The 22,698-nt window shown below is 36.9% G+C and overlaps 1 protein-coding gene across 1 annotated transcript in view; it reads left to right on the top strand.

Annotated features, from left to right (window-relative positions):
* LOC150094573 (integrin alpha-9-like) overlaps positions 1 to 22,698 on the top strand; it is a 670,422-nt gene that overhangs the window by 615,803 nt on the left and 31,921 nt on the right. The window contains exon 25 of the mRNA XM_090411817.1: positions 19,019 to 19,120. Within this exon, the coding sequence (XP_090267943.1) occupies positions 19,019 to 19,120 (102 nt within the window). The remainder of the gene's footprint in view (positions 1 to 19,018; positions 19,121 to 22,698) is intronic.

Genomic DNA, 22,698 nt, shown 5'->3' with positions numbered 1-22,698 from the left:
TGGCAGCCCTGCAAGAGAATTTGAATAAACTAGACAGATGGGCAAATAAATGGGTATGTTGGTTCAATGCAGCAAAATGTAAAGTTTTGAGGTTTGGGATCCATTGATGGGAGGATGCCTACTCGATTGGAGGAGCTGTACTGGAGCAGGTAGGGGAGATGAGATCTGGGGGTGATGATTGATAGAAAACTGAAATTCAGGAAGCATACAGCAAAGGTGGTGAGGGTAACTCAGAGGATTGCTGCAATACTGAGAAGAATGCTGACCTGCAGAGATAAGACTTATCATTCCATGGTATAAGGCCCTGATCGGACCACACTTAGACTATTGTTCTCAGATTTGGTCCCCAGGATTCGAAGGGGATAAATGGACTGTGGAAAGGGTACAGAGGCAGATAACAAAGATAGTTTCAGGACTGTACAATATGAGTTATGAGGATCGACTGAGGGAATGTGGACTGCAGAGTTTGGTGGATAGAAGGAGAGGTGATATGATCAAGACTTTGTAACTGTTGAGAGACAGTTACAGGGTAGACATTGGAGAGTTCTTTCACTTGGTGGAATGGCAGGAAGGAGCAATGACAAGGGGCCATCCCTGGAAGTTACAAAAGGAGGTGGTGCGCAAGAGGGTGAGGAGTGGTTTCTTTGCATGGAGGGTGGTTGAATCTTGGATGCATTGCCTGAGAGATGGTTGGAGTGGGAACGGTCAGTGGGTTCAAGGAGTGGTATGATAAACTTTGTATTTCCTAAAAACGACCTTCCACGATGAGTCTTTTGACTCCATGGAGACCTAGATAATAATAATAAGACATGCATTGGTTAAACCGCCTAATTTATCATTGCTATACAATATCTCACAACCATAGCAATTTCACATATAGTCTTAACATACATTCACTTTACATACCTTCGGTAATACAACTACTTACAAATCCTTTTTAGCAGACAGTTTCACATTATCCTATTGTTCACACAAAAATCTTATCTTTGTCTTTGCTTACTGTCTTGCTCCTGTTTTTCCATTAATTTCTTTCCTTGTTTGAGAAGTAATTGTGCCTTTCTTTATTGAATCATTAACCATGCTACTGGCCAAGACATTTATAGACGTCAAGATTATCATGGATGTGAAGTGCATATTAAAATTTTAATATCATTGATATTACATTGAAATGTATGATGGATACAAACCGTATGAGGATGCGTATTTGATCCATAATGGCCAGTAAGGTGGTTAACATAGCAGCAATATGCAGCTCCTTCCTTCCAACGCTTGACATGTTTCTCACGTGGTGGTGATCCAAGTAGATGACTTGTAGCTCACGACGCTTGTTTTTCGAACTCTGACTGTGAACTTGGCATTAGAGACTTAGGTAAGAGAAGACCCAAAGAGAATCCTAAGACAAATGATGATTCTGTTTCATTTCCAACAGTCATTCTTGGCATTATGGGGAAATTAGGTAAGAGAAGACCTAAGAGAATTTTAAGACAAATTTCTTTAATTTTTTTTTTTTGGATGGTCTGCTTTACATAGGCTCGGACCTCCCTCGTGCACATACACGCGTCTCTTAAAACTGATCACGTATTTATTCTCAGACATGCTGATGTCAACCTTTGTGCATCTTTGGAACTATTTGTCCATGGCAACTATGGTCACATATTGACCTCTGGACATGATGACGTCATTCTTTTCAGCTGTCTCTCCATCTTCTTGGAACATAAGTGACCATATCTGCACACAGTAATCATTCACATGTAGCCTTACCAAAGTCTTGTAAGATGGTAGAATGTTCATCGTGACAATGTTGTTATTTGATGCAATGATGTAACTAACTTAGGAGTGCGACTCAACACTTTTATTCACTGTTCACAATGACCACCAAGTCTCTAGCTCATTAACTATTTCTAAGAAGTTCCTATTAATATAATACTCTACCTGTAATAACCTCAATCCATCCTCCATGAATCGTTATAGTGGTGGTGGATTTTCCCTTTCAGTCATTTCTGGCCCTAGGTTACTTTTTAGGCATTGCCCACGAAGTATTCCTGGTGAGATTTTTACAGGGTAGTTCACTATTGCTTCCCCCCAATTTTATCGGGGCTCAGGACCAGCATATGTAGGCATTGGTTAGCATACCAGGAACACTTTATAGGCATTACCCACAAAGTGTTCCTGGTGAGATTTTAACAGGGTAGTTCACCATTGCTTCCCTCCCCCCATTTTATTGGGACTTGGGACCAGCATATGGCTGGGATGTATTCATGACTGTAATCGATGTGTGTTCATGGGGCCAGTTTGCCTGTCTAGGGGACAAAAAACCTGAGTTTTTGGGTGAAAAAACCTCCTACCTCCATATGAGACTACTAACTCACCTTTCATTGAAAGAGACCAGAGATAATTGCTCCTCACATCACTGACGGGGAATCAAACCCAGGTCTTTCCGACCAAAGGGCTTTATCTACACTGACTGAGCTATGGAACCTCATGAACTGTTATACTTGTAAATAAATATGAATTTCTTTTTCACATTATCTTTTCATTTTTGATGTCAGTGGTTTGTATCATATGAGACAATACTGATGTATAGGTACTGACACACAGATGATTCATCTTGTATACAGACGATGCAAACTTACAGTATCGATACATACAGAACACTATTGTCAATGTATTTTCTCTTCTTTATGATTTTCTTAATAACATTTTTTCTCTAGTTTACTTTATTATAATATTACAATATATATAATACACAGAATATGTATTAACTGACTTTTTATGTTATCGGTATGGCTTCCAAGTCAATAGTAAACTTAATAGTTATGTTTTTGGGAAGTCAAAAGTTATACATGGATTTTCAACTGTGTAGGGAATTCCTCCCCTAATCCCCATGTTATTCAAGGATCAACTGTATATATATGTGTGTGTGTGTGTGTGAAATTGGTAAAAATAGAAAAAAATCTTAGTCCACCCATCATACAAAATGTGCTAGAGGTTTGCAAATAACCTTTTATTATTATTATTATTATTATTACCACCCCAAGACCTCATGGAGTCAAAGACTTATCTGGGAGGTCCTTTTATCACATACACAGCTCATCATACCATGTTTTAAACACATTCAAACTCTTTGCAGACACCACATTCTCAGGCAAGGCATTCCAATCATTCACAACTCTGCACGAAAAAAACCTACCTCTCACTCCCCTACTTCTCCAACATTGATCCTATAACAATCCCTTACCAACTTGTAGGTCTCTATCATATCTCCCCCACTTCCTCCTGTCCACCAGACTGCAAATTACATCTTCTCAATCTTTCCTCATACTCGACACTCCAGAGGTCAGAAACTACCTTAGTCAGTCTCGTTTGGACCCTTTCCAACATCTCTTCATCTTTCTGAAAACCCAGTGAACAAATCTGGGCACAATAGTCAATGTGTGGCCTAATCAAAGCCTTATACAACGGAACAAGAATCTCCCTACTTCTACATGTCAGTGTCCTCTGCATCACTCCCAGAAGCCTTTGTGTTGTCTTCACAATCTTGGCCCTATGGGGACAATGTGTTCCTTAAATTTCAGATCCTTATCCACTATCACCTCCAGATCTCTTATTTCCTCTACCTCCAACAATATATTCTCACCAAGCATAAATTCTGGGTCCCATCTTTGTTTTCCAAATTTTAAAACCTTACATTTTGCAACATTGAACTCGCATCCCCATTTGCTTGCCCAATCACTCAATTTATTCAAGTCTTCTTGCAAGGCCACAACATCTTCACTACTCTTTATGGTCCGTCCCAACTTTGCATCATCTGCAAACAACTGAATATCTCCATCCAAAATCTTCACCTATATCATTAATATACAAGTTAAACAGCAACGGCCCTAAAACAGACCAGACCCCCTGAAGGACTCCACTAGTGACTTTCCTTTTCCTGGATATCGCATCTCCATACACAACTTGTTGATACCTATCAGATAGCCAGTCTCCAATCCAATGCACTAATCTAATATCCAACCCCATCTGCTCCAATTTGACTATCAATTTATCATGAAGTACTTTATCAAAAGCTTTTGCAAAATCCAAGTATATTACTGTGTATCCTTTTCCTCTGTCCAAGGAAGCAGTCACGTTATTGTAATAAGTAAGTAGATTACTAAAACATGACCTCCCTTTAGCAAATCCATGCTGTCCATCAAAGATTATACCATTGTTGTCAACCCAACTCTGGATCCTAGTTCTCACAAGCTTCTCCAACAACTTAACCACAACACCTGACACACAAATAGGCCTATAGTTTATGATGTGGCACAATCTTGCCCTCCTTCCACCCCTTAAGAACTTGACTGAGTGCAAGACTCATATTAAAAAAATATGTCAAGGCAGGTTTCAACTCCCTGGCACATTCTTTCAGAATACGTGGTATTATCAATACCACGTATATTATCAAGTCCCACAGCCTTATTTAAATCTAGTTTTACATCTATTCAAGTCCTCCTGTAAGGCCATATCATCTCCTTGACTCTGCATTGCTCTTCCAAATTTTGCGTAATCTGCAAACAGCTGCACATCACTAGTTAAACCCATCCCATTATCATTAATGTACAAATTGAACAACAGTGGACCCAAACTTGAACCCTGCAGCACACCACTAGTGATCTCTTTCTTTCAGGATACTCCTCCGCTCCCCCCCATATAGAATTTTCTGATATGTATCTGACAGCCAGTCACTGATTCAAGTCAGAAGTCTGTTATCCAAACCCATCCAGTTCAATTTATTTAACAGCTTGTTGTGTGGCAGTCTATCAAAAGCTTTAGCCAAAATCTAAGTATACCACTGTATACGCATTTCCCATGTCCAAGGAATGTCAATTTGTTATAGTACATAAGTTAATAAAACATGATTTCTGTTTGGCAAATCCATGCTGGTAACCAAGCGAATAGTGCTGTTATCAACCAATTTCTGTATCCTTCTTCTCACTAACCTCTTTAATACCTTCACCACAACTTCAGATATACAGATTAATTTGTAGCCACAGTCTTTATGCAGTGGAACAATTTTACCTTCTTTCCACTCCCTTGGAACCTGTGCTGTTGCAAGACTCTTATTAAACAGGCATGCCAATCCCCTGGAATATTCCCTTAAGATGGATGGTGATATATCATCAAATCTTATCACCTTATTGACATTAGGTTATTTATCTATATATAAATATATATATATATATATACATATAATCATTCATTCCATATACACATAGCTGAGTCATGAAGATACTTCACATACAAACTTTATTTGCTTGGGCAAAGAATTAAACTTTAATATAATTTCTTGTCAATTATAATTTACTTTGTAACCAAATGGAAAAACTTTTCACACGAAAGTAAGTAATTCCAATTATAAGAGTGGATGTATGACTGATATAACCCAGTTAGTATTTGTTGGGATCATCAAGATATTGGAAATGGTGGTTAGGAATCACAATGAAAAGTGAATAGATAACACTAGGATCGACTATAAAGGATGGTATGTTTTTGTTAAAGGTAGGATTTAATTTAGCAATCTGTTCATCTTCTATAATAGAGTTATAGAAGAGTTGGACAAAGGAAATGGATCAAACATGTTACTTCTGAATTTGCTAAGGCTTCTGACAAAATTCCACACTGGAAGTTGTTATACAAACTCAGAGGGATATGTTTGCAAAATAAATTTATGACATGGATTAGAGAGAACTAACCAACAGTTATAAGAAAGTGATGAATGGTAGTGCTGAGTATATGACAAGAAAGGTGACTAGTGGTGTACCACAGGGTTTTGTGCTTGAGCTACTGTTTTTTAACACGTATGTTAATGATATCAAGGAGGGTTATCCTTGAGTAGGAAAATGCATTCATGCAGTCTGCATGACTGCATCTTCATTAGAAGAAGCAGCAATATGATTACTTCATGGTAGCCTAGTGTAATTGATATGATTGCTTCATGGTAGCCTAGCCTATACTAATGATGAATTGTTATAAATATTTTTATTTTTTATGCTAATTATTAATTTAACTAATTAATAGTCACAGTCAAGAAATATATTTCTCTACTGTGAGAAAAAAAAATTTTTTTTTGCTTTTTTACATAGTCTGGAAACCTTACTCTAGAGATCAAACATGGAATTTTTTTAAGCTGCTTTAGACCTCCAATCAGTGGAACAGTGGTATCACATTATTATTCAGGCTTCCATGGAGTCAAAAGACAAATCGTGGGAGGTCCTTCCTAAGAAACACAAAGTCTATCATACCACTCCTTAAACTCATTGACCATTCTCGCTCTCACCACTCCATGCAAAGAAACCACTCCACTCTCTTGCTCACAGTTTCCTTTCATAACTTCCAGGAATGGCCTCTTGTCATCACTCCATCCCGCTGTTCAACCAAGCAAAAGAACTCCCCTCGGTGTCACCCCTGTAACCACCTCTCAGCAGTTTAAAAGTCTCAATCATATCACCTCTCCTCCTTCTATCCACCAAACTCTGCAGTCCACATTCCCTCAGCCACTCCTCATAACTATCATTGTACAGTCCTGAAATCATCTTTGTTATCTGCCTTTGTACCCTTTCCACAGTTAATTTATCCCCTTCAAATCCTGGGGACCAAATCTGAGAACAATAGTCCAAGTGTGGTCTGATCAGGGTCTTATACAACAGAATGATAACTGTTTTATCTCTGAAGGTCAGCATCCTTCTCATTATTGCAGCATCCTCTGTGTTACCTTCACCACCTTTGTAATATGTCCCCTAAATTTCAGGTTTCTATCAATCATCAACCCCAGATCTCTTGTCTCCCCTGCTTCCTCCAGTATAACTCCTCCCATAGAGTATGCAGTGTCCCATCGATGTTTCCCAAACCTCAAGACCTTATTTTACTGCATTAAACCAAAATTCCCATTCATTTGCCCATCTATCTAGCTTATTCAAATCCTCTTGCAGGGCTGCCGCATCTGCACTATTACTAATAATCCTTCCCAGCTTCACACCATCTGCAAACAACTGAATATCCCCTTGCAATCCACTGACAATGTCATTGATATAAAGGTTAAACAATATACGTCACAGTACTGAGCCCTGTGGGACCCCACTTGTAACCCTCTGCTTCCTTGAAACTGCCCCACCATACACAACTCTGTGATACCTATCGGACAGCCAATCCTGAATCCAGTTGACCAATCTGACATCCAGACCCATGTGCTGCAACTTAAATATCACTTTATCATGTGGCATCCTGTCAAATGCCTTCGCTAAGTCTAAGAAAATGGCAATATATACCTTTCCCTCATCTAATGCTCTTGTAACTTTATCATAGGCAATGCAATTTGTCTCCCATCTAAAGACGATCGCAAACATCCATAACCATGGTAGGATTCGAACCTATAGGTTGTTTGTTGGAGATTAGGTATGCTAACCAGTTAGCCAACCAGGCCAGCATGGTAAATAATAAATGTAGTAGATTGACTGTTCTGTATCTGCATTAATTTGCCATACACGAACAAGTATGGCAAATTAATGCAGCCATACTTGTTCAGGTGAGTGTTTCATAGTTGATGCTGATTCTAAAAATAGCTCTCAGACTTATAGATGCATGGTAAACTAAATGTAATAGATTGACTGCTCTATATCCGTGATCTTTATCAAATTAATGAGGCCATACATGTTCAGGTTAGGGAAGCATTTTGCAGCTGATGCTGATTCAAAAAATAGTCTCTCAGACTTATAGTGACCTCAGTGCAGCACCATTTTTCTTTCATTTAATCCTGTATGTGTGAAGGAATATCCAGAGCATGGTCTGCAAGTGTACTAACTTGCCATGCAGATAATCATTGAAGCAGATTTTATGTTCGTCAAGGCAGATGTTAATAACAGATCTTTCATGTATATTATACTTGACAAGAAATTATATTCTTTTAATCCTATACCCAAGTGTACGCATAAGTGTGAAGTAACTTCATTACTAGTTTACTTGTGTACAATAGCTATACACAGGCTGTTCACATCACATATCAATTGTTTTAGTATCACATAATGCAAAAACTGTTATGGGAAGGATTACTACCCAGACTAGTTTCAACCTTTATGAGGGCTCATCTGACTGGGAGCCAGGCCCAAATGAATGCAGAAGTCATAAATTTCTCATATACAAATAGAAAAAGATGTATTACCTTATTATTAAATACTCTGGATGATAGATAGTTGTAGAATAATGTTTTTGCATTATGGGATACTAAGGCTGTGAAGTCAACAGTGTCTATATAATGCAGGTAATTATGAAGTTATTATTACTTAACACCTTGAAGGAGTCCAAGGTCTCATCAAAGGAGGGCACTCTACAACTCTCCATCTCCACCACTTTCATATTTATGCTGGGGTATAGGGTTAAAACAAGAATACAGTTTCTTGTAAATGTAATATACATTGCAACCTGGTGATATAACTCTCTACAACTATCTCTAATCTAGAATATTTAATAATATGGTGATATACCATTTTTACATTCTGCATTGATTTAACTTTGGTATTTTTGTTCATCCTGAGTCTGGCTCTCACTGTTAAGACCTCAATGAATGTTGAAACTGGGTGGGGTAGTGACCCTTCCCAGAATATTTTTGCATTATTGGATACTAATGAAAGTGATGTGAGTCAGCAATTTCTATGTACAAGTAAATTACACGTGGATATATGTCAGACACAAACTTCTTGCTTATGGGTTAAAGCAAGAATATAATTTCTTTCCAAATATAATATTAGCAGCACAAAGCATAAACTAGATAGGTAACTAGAATGGGAAGGAAGGCAAAATCAGATTCTTCGTAAGTGCTTCAATTTGGAGGTTAGCTATCATGGTATGCTAGAGTGCCTCTGCCATCTTTTTGATCTTGTTGCCAATCTATTTCTTTACATCGTCAATCCAAGAAGTTCTTGGATAAAGCTACCAGGAGATTTTCTTCCCTCCAATTTTCCCTAAAGTATTTGCAGAGATGCTTTTCCTGCTGATCCTCTTAATAGTGTCCTGCCATCTTGCACTTTCGCTTTATAAGGTCTTCCATAAGTGCTCTTTTGGTTCCCATTAACTTGAGTACCACTTCGTTAGTTTTTTTTTCTCTTTCCAAGAAATCTTCAGTGCTCTCCTATAGCACCACATCTCAAAGGCCTGCAGTTTCGTGATTATGAATTTGATACATGTCCATATCTCATATCCATTATTAAATGTGGGCCATACATAGGATTTTATTATTCTTCTTAAAATAAGAGCAGCAATCTGGAATAAATACACTAAAGTCTGTTTATTTATTCCAGAGATCATTAGTAATTTATTATTCCAAAATGCTTCTTTTGCTTTGGCTCTTCTTGATTTTTTTTTGCCCATAACTGTTGTTCTGCGTTCTGTAATTGTTACTCTTAAACAATTTTACATTTTGAAGAAATCTCATTGATAGTCCTAAATTTGTATTTTGATGCTGTTATTCTGCTTATTAAAACATACTTGCTTTTAGTTGTATTTAATACTAAAGCCATAATTGTGACTTTTTAATTAGTAGTGCAACCATATTTTGTAACTCTGTTTTTGATTTCCCTATGAACAACAAATCATTATTATGATTTATTGTTAATATTCAAGGTCATACTAAAAACAAATGAAGTCATTAGACTCATCGTGAGAGACCCAAACTATCAAAACAATATCTATCATACCTCTTCTTGAATTCATTTACAGACGAAGAACTCGCAACTGAGTCAGACAATGCATTCCAACCACTCGGCACCCTTCAAGCAAAAAATCTCGTTCTCACGCCCTTGTTAACCACACTTTTCCTTAATTTCCAGGGATGGCCTCTTGTTCTTTTATCACTATCAACACAGCTGAAATATTTCCCTGCATCAATCTTATAAAAACCTTGTAGTAATTTAAATGTTTCTATCATATCCACCTATCAACCAACCTCTGTAATCCACAAGTTCTCAATCTATCAATGTAAGGAGCATTTTTTACATCACTAACTTAGTCACTCTCCTCTGAACCTTCTCCACAACCTCCTCATCTCCAAGGAATCCAGGCTTGAGTGCAGTCAAATCTAATGTTGTTAATTTTACTGCTATTTATTTTTATTCCCATTTCAATTTCTTCATATTTTTTAATCATCATTTCACTATATATTGAAGGGTATATGGGATATTATACACCTTTGTCTCAGTCCTCTTTTGATATGTATTGTTTGATAATTAATTTCATTTATATATATATATATATATATATTTTTTTTTTTTTTAAAATAACGAAACCTGTGGTGAATTCATCACTAAAAACATGCATAATAACCACAGTAATGACTATTTAATTCATAAATATTTCATCCCAAGTATCTAGGGACATCATCAGTATGGTAGTTTAAACAATACCACGAATAACATACAGTTACAGCACATGATTACAATGGAATCTCAATATGCATGCAGTAACGTGTTATAGAAGTAAATTAAATATAACTGAAAAAATAAAATAAAATATATATAATATAAAGATTATTTTACACAATTTTGTATGACAATTTCCCATACTTCAGGAATAGTAAGAACATCATTGTGGTTTAAATTTGGTCTGTTTAGTAGGGCTTCAGCACTTTCTTTATATAAGCGTTCATATTTATATAAAGATCTATGTAAAAGTTTCGACTTCTCCCAATGGATCCTATGGTTTGGATTTTCAACTCCGTGTTGGGAGAGACTAGATTTCTGCGGTTTGAAAAGATGAATGTGGTCTTGATGTTCCGAGATGCGTTTCTGAACAGACCTACCTGTCTGACCAAAGTAAGACGATTTGCAGGAGCATGGGATCTCATAAATGCCAGGTAACATCAGAGGTCAGAGTTTGTCCTTAGGAGAAGGTAACAAGTTATAGATTTGGTTGATAGGTTTGTAAGTAGTGGCAAAATTGTATTTCTTCATAATTTTTGAAAGACGTTCGGAGATACCTTTGATGTCGGGTATGGGAATCCTATAGACTTCTTCTTGTCTGGGTTGATGTGTGGGAAGTGTGTGACTGATGATTTTTTTGAGTTGTTTTAAGATTATATCCATTTAGTATAGCTGCATGTTTGATTATTTCTATTTCCTGGTTTAGAGATTCTTCAGAGGAGCAGAATTTGTGCGCTATGGAAACTAGTGATTTATTTTGCCAAATTTCTGAGATGGATGATGAGTGGAAGAATTGTGAATGTAGCGACCTGAAAATGTAGGCCTGCGATAGAACAGTCTTCTTTTCTTTGAATATGTAAATACAGAAAGGAGATACCCTGTGGAGATTCTTTTTCTAGCGTAAAGTTGATGCAAGGATGAAGAAGGTTTATTTTATCTAGAAACAGTTGTAATTCTTGTTCGGGATGATCCCAAATACTTCGTCGACATATCGTTAACAAATTTTTGGTTTGGGTTCAAAAGTGAATATTTTTTCTTCAAGGTGTTCTAGAAACAGGTTTGCTAAGTTTGGCGATAAAGGAGATCCCATTGCTCTTCCTTCTTGTTTGTAAGTTTGACCTTTCCAGGTGAAGTAACCGGATGTAATAACAAATTTGAATAATTCAACTATATCAGAAGGACATTTTTGAGTTAATAATTCTACTGTTTCTTTGTGGAGAATGTTCGTGAAGAGGGAGACAATGTCGAAGCTAATTAACAAATCAGTTTTTAATAGTTGAATGTATTTTATTTTTGCATGAAACCCTGGAATTTTTTATTGAAGAGGCTGAGTGGCCTTTGAGGACGGAGAAGGTTAGATAAGAATCTTGATAACTTGTAAGTTGGACTGCTAATAGAATCTACGACTGGTCTGGGAGGAACATTAATTTTATGAAACTTAGGTAAGCCATAAATTCTGGGAGGTCTAGCATGGTATGTCTTGAGTTTTTTAATTGTTTCTTCATCTAAGGAGGAGGTTTCATCAAGCAACTTGTTTAATTTTCTGAGTTGATGTTTTGTAGGATCATAATCCAGTTTGGCGTAAGTATTACGATCTCGGAGTAATAAATTCATTTTTCGGTCATATGAATTGGTATCAAGAACCACAGTGGTATTCCCTTTGTCAGCTCTGGTAATGATTATATTTTTATTCCATTTTAAGGATATAAGAGCTTTCAATTCTGATGGTGGGATTTAAGTCCGAAGGTTTGACATCGTAGATTACTTTTGCTACCTCGAAACGAAGTCTGTTGGCTTCAATACTGGAAAGATGGCTGATGTTTCTCTCTGTTATGTATGAAATCTAGATATGGGAAACATTTGGGTGAAATCGTGATTTTATGACCTCTTGCTAGAACATTTAATTCGTCTGTTGTTAGTGGAAGGTTAGATAAATTGACTACCCATTTTTCCGTTGGCAATTTGTTAGCTATCTTTTTTGATCAATTCAGCAGATTAAGGTATTTATTATGAAGATTATTATTGCTTTTATTAAAAGCTTTTTCCCCCAAATTCTTAGAGACAATAATAATCAATTGTAGCATATCGTGATTTAATGTATTTGACAACACTGACAACAAATAATTTTTAAATTATTTGTTGCCAGTTCATGCTTAGAAACTCGTAACTGATTGAGTAGTAAGGAATGGCTTGCTTTTTGATATATTTTATGGGCATCTGGAGATTTGATGGCCTCTTTCAGTTTGGCAAAAGTTGGAATGAGATTCCAGCACGTAGCTTACCCTGTTTAAGTTGAAGTTTGCCTAGTAAGTCGGTCTTCTGCACTGTCAGTTCCCCGTGAAGGAATAAGACATTTTTATATAACGAAACCTGTGCTGAATTCATCATTAAAAACACATTTAATAACCACAGTAATGACTATTTAATTCATAAATATTTCATCCCAAGTATCTTGGGACATCATCAGTAGAGTAGTTGAAACAATACTAGGAACAACATACAGTTAGGGCGCATGATTACAATGTAATCTCAATATGCGTGCAGTAACGTGTTATAGAAGTAAATTAAATATATATATATCTAAAGATTATTTTACGCAATTTTGTGTGACAATTTCCCATACTTTAGGAATAGTAAGAACATCATTGTGGTTTAAATTTGGTCTGTGTAGTACGGCTTCAGCATCTTCTTTATATAAACGTTCATATTTATATAAAGATCTGTGTAAAAGTTTCAACTTCTCCCAATGGATCCTATGGTTTGGATTTTCAACTCCGTGTTGGGAGAGACCAGATTTCTGCGGTTTGAAAAGACGAATGTGGTCTTGATGTTCCGAGATGCGTTTCTGAACAGACCTACCTGTCTGACCAAAGTAAGACGATTTGCAGGAGCATGGGATCTCATAAACGCCAGGTAACATCAAAGGTGAGAGTTTGTCCTTAGGAGAAGGTAAGAAGTTATAGATTTGGTTGATAGGTTTGTAAGTAATGACAAAATTGTATTTCTTCATAATTTTTGAAAGACGTCCGGAGATGCCTTTGACGTATGGTATGGGAATCCTATGGACTTGTAACAGGAATTACAACTGTTTCTAGATAAAATAAACCTTCATTCTCGCATCAACTTTACGCTGGAAAAAGAATCTCCACAGGGTATCTCCTTTCTGTATTTTCATATTCAAAGAAAAGAAGACGGTTCTATCGCCACGTCTGTCTATCGCAGGCCTACATTTTTAGGTCGCTACAGTCACAATTCTTCCGCTCATCATCCATCTCAGAAATTTGGCAAAATAAATCACTAGTTTCCATAGCGCACAAATTCTGCTCCTCTGAAGAATCTCTAAACCAGGAAATAGAAATAATCAAACATACAGCTATATTAAATGGATATAATCTTAAAACAACTGAAAAAAATCATCAGTCACACACTTCCCACACATCAACCCAGACAAGAAGTCCATAGGATTCCCATACCTGACGTCAAAGGTATCTCCGAACGTCTTTCAAAAATTATGAAGAAATACAATTTTGCCACTACTAAAAAACCTATCAACCAAATCTATAACTTGTTACCTTCTCCTAAGGACAAACTCTGACCTCTGATGTTACCTGGCATTTATGAGATCCTATGCTCCTGCAAATTGTCTTACTTTGGTCAGACAGGTAGATCTGTTCAGAAACGCATCTCAGAACATCGAGACCACATTCGTCTTTTCAAACCGCAGAAATCTGGTCTCTCCCAACACAGAGTTGAAAATCCAAACCATAGGATCCATTGGGAGAAGTGGAAACTTTACACTGATCTTTATATAAATATGAACGCTTATATAAAGAAAGTGCCAAAGCCCTACTACACAGACCAAATTTAAACTGCAATAACGGTTTAAATTTGGTCGACATGATGTCCCAAGATATTTGGGATGAAATATTGTCATTAATGTGGTTATTATGTGTGTTTTTAATGATTTATAAATTCTGATTTTAGTTTATTATTATTCTGAGGTATTCTTTAAATATTTTCTATTAATGTTTAATTGCTTATTATGTCAAATGCTTTTTGCAAGTCTGTAAAGCATAGATATGTTATTCATTTCAATAGATCTTTTAATAACTGTTTTTAATTTATAAATTGTATTTAATTGTACTTGACATGATTCTTTTTTCTGGTTACTAATATGGTATTTAATTCTAGAAAACATATATTATTTTTAATAGTATTTTTGAAGCATGGGATATGACACTGATTGTTCTAAAATCTTTAAATTCTGCTGCATTATTCTTTTTTTTTTTTTTTGTATTAAATGTGAACAGATTTTATGAAAACTTCTGGTAGTATATATGCCTGTAGTATTTCTATTAAATAATTTGTTTCTTTTATTACTATTCCATTACTTCCCAATAGTTTGCCATAAGGTAGTTCTTTTATTGTGCTTACCACTACTTCTTGATATATACGTGAATTATTTGAGTTAACACTGACCATAAGTTTGCAGGCCTGAGGTCATTATACAGTTCTGTTAGGTATTCCTTCCTTCTTTGTATCTTGTCTTCTGGATTGAACACTTTATTGGTATATTTCATCCTTTAGGAGTAAATTTTAATACTAGAGGGATAGCACAGGTTCGAGGTTTAGAGGTGCAGGGGAAGAGAGTGTTCCAAATACTGAGTACTCTAGATGCCAGTAAAACTGTGGGACTGGATGATATTTCACCACAAGTTTTGAGAGAATGTGCTAAAGAACTGACAGCTCCTTTGATCTGGGTTTTCAATAAAAGTCTGTCTACAGGAAAGGTGCCCAGGGAATGGAAGGAGGGTAAGATAGTGCCATTGCATAAGGGCAGTAGCAGACTGGAAGTGTCTAATTATAGGCCAGTTTGTGTGTCATCAGTAGTTAAGATCTTGGAGAAATTAGTTAGGGACCATATACAACATTGGGTAGATGAGGGTAATATTATCTGTGAGAGTCGACATGGATTTGTGAAGGGGCACTCTTGTTTTAGTAATATGCTGGCCTTTTATAATAAAGTTACAAGAGCAGTAGATGAGTGAAAGGCATATACAGGGTGCCACATGATAAGCTGATATTTAAGTTGCAGCACATGTGTTTAGATGTCAGGTTGGTCAACTGGATTCAGGATTGGCTATCCGATAGGTATCAGAGAGTTGTGTATGGGTGGGGCAATTTCAAGTAGGCAGAGGGTTACAAGTGGGGTCCCACAGGGCTCACTATTGGGACCTATATTGTTTAACCTTTATATCAATGACATTGTCAATGGATTGCAGGGGATATTCAGTTGTTTGCAGATGATGTGAAGCTGGGAAGGGTATTAGTAATAGTGCAGATGTGGTAGTCCTGCAAGAGGATTTGAACAAGTTAGACAGATGGGCAAACGAATGGGGGTGTCTATTGGAGGAGCTATACTGGAGGAAGAAGGGGAGAAAAGAGATCTGGTGTTGATGATTGATCGAAACTCTGAAATTCAGGCGACATATTGCAGAGGTGGTGAAGGTAACACAGAGGATTGCTGCAATAATGAGAAGGATGCTGACCTGCAGAGATAAGAGTTATCATTTTGTCGTATAAGACCCTGATCAGACCACACTTGAGCTATTGTTCTCAGATTTGATCGACAGGATTTGAATGGGATAAATTAACTCGAAATAACAAAGATAGTTTCAGGACTGTCCAATGTTAGTTATGAGGATCGGCTGAGGGAATGTGGACTGCAGAGTTTGGTGGATATTTGAAGGAGAGGTGATATGATTGAGACTTTTAAACTGTTGAGAGGTGGTTACAGGGTTGACACTGGGGAGTTCTTTCGCTTGGTTGAAACAGCGGGAAGGAGTGATGACAAGGGGCCATCCCTGGAAGTTGCGAAAGGAAACTGTGAGCAAGAGTGCGAGGACTGGTTTCTTTGTGTGGAGGGTGGTTGATAACCGTGGAATGCATTGCCTGATGGAGTGGTGAGAGTGATAACGGTCAATGAGTTTAAGGAGTGGTATGATGGACTTTGTGTGTCCTAGGAGGGACCTCCCATGATGAGTCTCAATAGACGTGTTTCCTAGGAAGGACCTCCTGCGATGAGTCTTTTGACTCTTTGGAGGCCTTAATAATAATAATAATTTATAATAATTAGTTATTAAGAAATTTTATTTTTGCATGTAGCTTGGCCGTTGGCTGAGTGGTTAGTGTATCTGATCTCCAGCCAAAAGGCTGCAGGTTCAAATTCTGATTATGGATATTTGTGATTGTCTGTGAAAATACTTGTGGTAGTGGGTGGTAGATGGCATTGGTGTGGTTGCAGTTTGTTGTAGTTGGTGGATTGAGTGGTGAAAACAGAGTTGTAGGGCAAATGCCCTCCTTCGATGAGTGTTTGGACTCCCTGGAGGTGTCATGCAATAATAATAAAGATAATTATTTAATTTCACTACTTCTAAGCATTTATTGTAATCCACCTATGTTTTTATTCTCTACATTTATTTTTTGTCTGTCTTAATCTTTTATATTCTTCATTTTCATTAGGATTAATTTTCCGGCTTCTTCAGATTACAAAAAGAACCAAATAAAAAAAAAATAACATGTTTTAATGGAGCATGTGTACTAGACATATTTAAGACTTACATGTCTTAAATATGTCTAGTACACATGCATAAAAACAAATTAAGACTTACATGTGAAAACACACACACACACACACACACACACACATATATTCCAAAACGCCAATATAATTCATCCAAAGTTATGTGGACATTGTTTGAAACATGAATTGTAAAACACATGCATACCAGCTTTTGTCTCCGTTGCAGTAGATATATACGATTACACTATTGGAGTTTAAAAGGTCAAAAAAAAGTTTTTAAAAAAAATACGTTATGAACAATTAATAGTAATTACTTTCCAAAACTAAAGAGATTGACATATAGTCTGAGTGATTAAGGTTTGGATGATTTTCAAATTCGAATTTGCTAGGATGATGAATCTTTGTTTGCTTCTAAAGAATTCTGTGCCTAGTGTCAATACCATGAGAAGCAAGGCTAGACTTGTTGGATTCCAAAAATGTGGTAGTCTTAATGCTATAGAATTCTAATCAAAGTAGAATGGCTATTCTGTCCAAAATAGCAAAGATGACATGAGCAGGGTACCTGATACACCTTTTTTTTAAATAATTATTTTAAATTGTTTTTTATCTATGCAGTTTTCAGAGTGTAATCATATACTTCAGCTGTGAATGACACAAGCTAGTGCAGGGGGGGACTGAAAAGTTCTAAACACACATAGAGCAAAAATGATATTAAGGCAACTTATATAACTACAAGAATATATCTTAAAATGCTTTAAGCCCCATATTTCATCAAATTGTAATAATTTGTTGTTTTTCTTTTAGGATACATATAAGAAGACATGTCAGAGGTTTTGAAGAAATTCTAAGACACAGGTGCAGATCATGCTGCAAGAAAAGTCTACAACTGAGATTCACCAAACTTTGTGAGAGACTTTAGGTGACTGTGCCCTAGGATATACAACAGGTGGTCAACCAAGTTTAAAACAGGACATCCTGAGATAAGACACCTGAAGGTCAGGAAGAGCTTCCATGGTGATCACACCTGAAAACATCGATGCTGTGCATGCCATGATCATTGATGATAGAAGAATACAAGCCAGAAGCATTGCAAAGAATGAGTTTGGGTCATTATCTACCAACATCTGGACATGCAGAAGCTCTCAGGGAAGTGGGTCCCCATATGTTTGAATGTTGATCAAAAGAGAATGTGTGCTGTCATTTCAAGGGGTCGTTTTGAGAAATCAGGTGCATATTTTTTGGCTCATATTGTGATGGTTGATGAAACATGGTTTCATCACTATGACCCAAAGACCAGACAACAGAGTGGAGACACAAAGGTTCTCCATGGTCAAAATTCTGAATCCAAAAGTTATCAGAGAAGGTTCTTTCCGTTGTATATTGGGATATGGATGGTTTAACCCTGACCATGTACCTTAAAAAAAAAAAAAAAAAAAAAGGTGAAACTGTTACAGCATCGGTTTATTCAACAGTCCTGAAGGAACTGAGAGAAGTATTGAAGGAAGAATGCTGTAGGAAACTGAGCAGAGGCATGTCACTTTTACACGAAAACACACCTGCTCACACTACTCATGAAACCCAACAAACAATACACAATTTAGTAACAAAAGTGGTGGCATCTTTCACTTGGCACATAGCGAAATATGAACTTGTGAATACTTAATTGTTGTGAATTAAGAGACAGATACTCGAAATAATATTCTTCCTACCTCTGAAAGACAACCCTTTGTGTCACCGTCATTCAGCATACAAGATCAAAAGTACTTATGAAAATACTTAACTAGTCTATAGCAAAAAAATTAAAAAAATAAAATAAAAAATTGCCTACTCTCATTCATTTTTCCTGCAGTAGTGTGTTTCATGACTTTTGTTAGGCAGCATCATTTTATTAAGATTTAGAATTATAAGCCAATAATTTACTTTTTTCAATATTCTCTTCATTATTTAATTTTTTTCTTTACTGCATTAAATAATATGAAATTTGTAGGGTCCAAGAGAAACAATCGCAATCATTTCTGAAGGTACAGCTAAAATCCTTGATGAGAGCTATGATGATTTGCCTAGGATTCAACGCACATCACATACTACAGTAAGCGGTTTTGTATTAAAACTTAATATTAATAACAATTATCATTATTAAAAGATTTACATGGATTTGAATAGTCATCATGGGAGGTCTAGTCAGCTAGTAAAGTACATTGTAAATACTGTATATTAAATTCACTCATTCTCAACATTTAAAACATTCTCTGGCAATATATTCTACTCAGCCACCACTCAGGGAAAATATCTTTTGTGTATGATCAATGTATATCAATTGGATAAAATTCTCCCACTGACTTGGAACTAGAGCTGTGATGGATATTGAGGAGGCTTTATATTCATAAAGTTGTAAGACTGAATGATATAGCAGGTATTTTTAGAGAATATGCAAAGGGTTTGGATCCAAAGGGTTTTGGATATTGCAAAACTTTTTTTAAAAAGTTTTGCAATAGAGAAATCCACAAAAGTAGAGGTAAAGCAAAATGTTATTAATGCACAAGAGTAGTCATCACGTGACTGAAGAACTCAGTCACGTGATGACTGAGTTCTTCAGTTCAACTCAGTTGGCAGTACTGCTACATATCTTACACCTAACACTTCATAAAGTGCAAATCTTCCAGATCTTATAATACAGTACTGTCTTCACATCTGGAGTGGTGCCTCCAAAACTACCCTAAGAATGCTTGATTGTATCCAGAGACATCAGTTCAGATGATTCCTCTCTCTCTCTCTCTCTCACACAAGCACACAGACTTCCTCTAATAGTTGTTTTTCATAGATGAATAGACCACCACATTCTTTCCCTTCTCTTTTATCATAATAGAAACAGTTGGTGGTCAACATTCATGTAATTATCTTCAATTAATATATCTTCAGCTCTTCAAGAAACAAATCAACACAGTCCTTTTTTCTCATTAAGCACATGCCCACACACACCAGCATTAGTCTGCAACTTTTCAGCACCTCATATTGTTAGATCTTATATTTCTATCCTCTAAGGCACTTCTGACAGAGCATCAATCCAATTAGATGTTGGTCTCTAGCAGTGAGTTTCTTGTTATTTTGGCATAATAACATTTTGCTAACCTTTCATATTAATTTTTCTCACAGCTCTCGTATCTGTGGTCTCTAGTCTGTGACCAACTGTTTTATTTCTAGGGACTAATCTTCTTCTGCAGCTTATCCCAATCAAGTAGGGTTGCTGTTTTTAGTGAGTCTCCTCTACATTCTCCTGTAATCGCATCCAACTTCTTCTCTGCTATTGAAAGTTTATTTTTCACTTGATTAAAGTATAATAAAATTAGTTTAATCCTTTATCCAAGTGTGAGCAAACAAAGTTTGCGCCTGAAAGTATCTTCAGGACTGGGGTAAGGTGGTACAACACCAGGGCAACTCATTGCAAAGGTGGAGCAAGATACCAACATTCCTATCTCAGTATCTCCTATAATGCAAAACACATCTCCTTGCGGATATGTCTAATGTTATGCATTAAGGGAAGGACCACTACCCAGACTAGTTTCGACCTTTACTGAGGTCTCTTCAGTGGGAGCCAGGCCCAAGTGGAGATACCAGGCAAAAGCATTAGCAGGTCATCTCTACCTATAGGAGTTGCCAAATGGTGTGCCACCCTTTTTTTAATAAATTACTCTGGATTTAGAGAAAGATGTTGAAAGTTTATTTTTCACTTGGTTAGAGTATAATAAAATTAGTTTAATCTTTTATCCAAGTGTGAGCAAACAAAGTTTGTGCCTGAAAGTATCTTCAGGACTGGGGTAAGGTGGTACAACACCTGGTATCTCCAGTCACCCCAGTCCTGAAGATACTTTCAGGCGCAAACTTTGTTTGCTCACACTTGGATAAAGGATTAAACTAATTTTATTATTCTCCTCTGCTAGCTCCCTCCATTTCTTCTTTGGCCACCTGTGCTTCCTCCTCTCCTGCACATCCATCTGCATGACTTTTCGCTCCTAAGTTCGTAACTTTCACCGTTCCCCTTACGTAGTCATTTCTCTGATCTTTTCTGGTCACACCACACATTCACCTTAAGCATTCTCATCTCTGCTACCTCCATCCTGCTGATGTTATTTTTCCTCAGGGCCACAGTTTCCGTAGTATACATCATAGCTGGTCTCACTACTGTCCTGTAGATTTTGCCTTTTGGATTGATCACTGCCCTCTTATTGCATAGCACTCCATCCATCTGTCTCCAGTTCCTCCATCCAGCTTGTATCCTGCATACCACTTCCTCTTCATCCTCTTTCACTGTTGAACCCAAGTATCTAAAGTCCTTAACCTATCTGATGACATTTCCTTTCAGCTCCAGATCTGTCTCCTTGGTGCCATCCATTTTGCAACACATGTACTGTGTCTTACTTCTGCTCAGTCTCATACCTCTCTCTTCCAGTACTTTCCTCCTTCTTTCCTCTTGATTGCTCAGGTGTTATAATAATGTTACAGTTGAGTCAGACAAGGGGAGTGGATATGCTGTGTGCTTTTCGGACTTTGCTAAGGCTTTTCAGAGGATATGGCATGAAATGCTGGATCATAAACTGTTAGCCAACTGACAGATATCAAAAAATGGTGTATGGGGGATAAGAGTCTATGAAATTTAAGGTAACTAGCAGTGTATCTCAGGGATCATTCATTGGGCCAATGTCACTCAAACTTTTACATTCACTTTTGACAGGAGACATAAAGCTAAGAGGCAAGATAATCAGGAAGGTGACTGACATGCAGTCCAATCTGGAGAGACTAAAATTGTGGTTATGTGAAAATGGCTGTCAGTTCCTGTTAGTAAATGTAAAGTCTGGATATCTCAACACACTAAAGTGATGGGTTAAGATATCCATGATGTCTTATTATTATTATTAACATCTAAACTTCATGGAATCCCAGACTCATTGGGGAAGGTATACACTATCACACACACAAAGCTCATCCAACCAGGCCTTAAACTTATTTAATGTGTCTACATTCACAACACACTCAGGTAATGCTTTCCATGCTCCATGCAAAAGAGCCTACTCCTCTCTCTCTCCTCTACTGACACCCTCCTTATATAGTTTCCAGGGATGTTGTCTTGTTCTATCCCCCTCTACGATTCTATGAAAAATCTCTTCCATGTCAACCTGATAACAGCCTCTGAACAGCTTATATGTCTCAATAATATCCCTCCTCCTCTAATTCACATTGGAGACATCAGTCCAGATGATGCTTTGCAATTTACATTCAATATAAAGGCTTTGCAATTTACATTCAATCTGTCCTCATACTCCAAAGACCACAGACCACTTTTTTGAATCTTCTCTGGGTCCTTTCTAACACATCCTGCCATCATGAAATTCTGGGGTCTTAATCTGTGCCGAAAAATCCATATGAGGCCTTATACGATGGAATCATAACCTTTTTATTTCAGCAAGTAGGGTCCTATGCATCATTGCCATTATCTGATATGAAACTTTCACAATGTGCAGTGTGGCCCCTGAATTTCTTCTACCTCCTTTTTAGTTTCCCCACCAAATGTATGCTTCCCATCATCCCATCATTTTGCTTAACAAACTTCAAAACCTTACACTAATTATATATTTGGTTTAGTCCTTTATCCAAGTGTAAGCAAATAAAGTT

The sequence above is a fragment of the Typopeltis vanoorti genome, chromosome 22 (assembly GCF_054136105.1).
Source record: "Typopeltis vanoorti isolate ZY-2024b chromosome 22, IOZ_Tvanoo_1.0, whole genome shotgun sequence".
NCBI classification, from domain to species: domain Eukaryota; kingdom Metazoa; phylum Arthropoda; class Arachnida; order Uropygi; family Thelyphonidae; genus Typopeltis; species Typopeltis vanoorti.
Note: the sequence above shows the minus strand (reverse complement) of the source record. Positions and strands in the feature narration are given on the sequence as shown.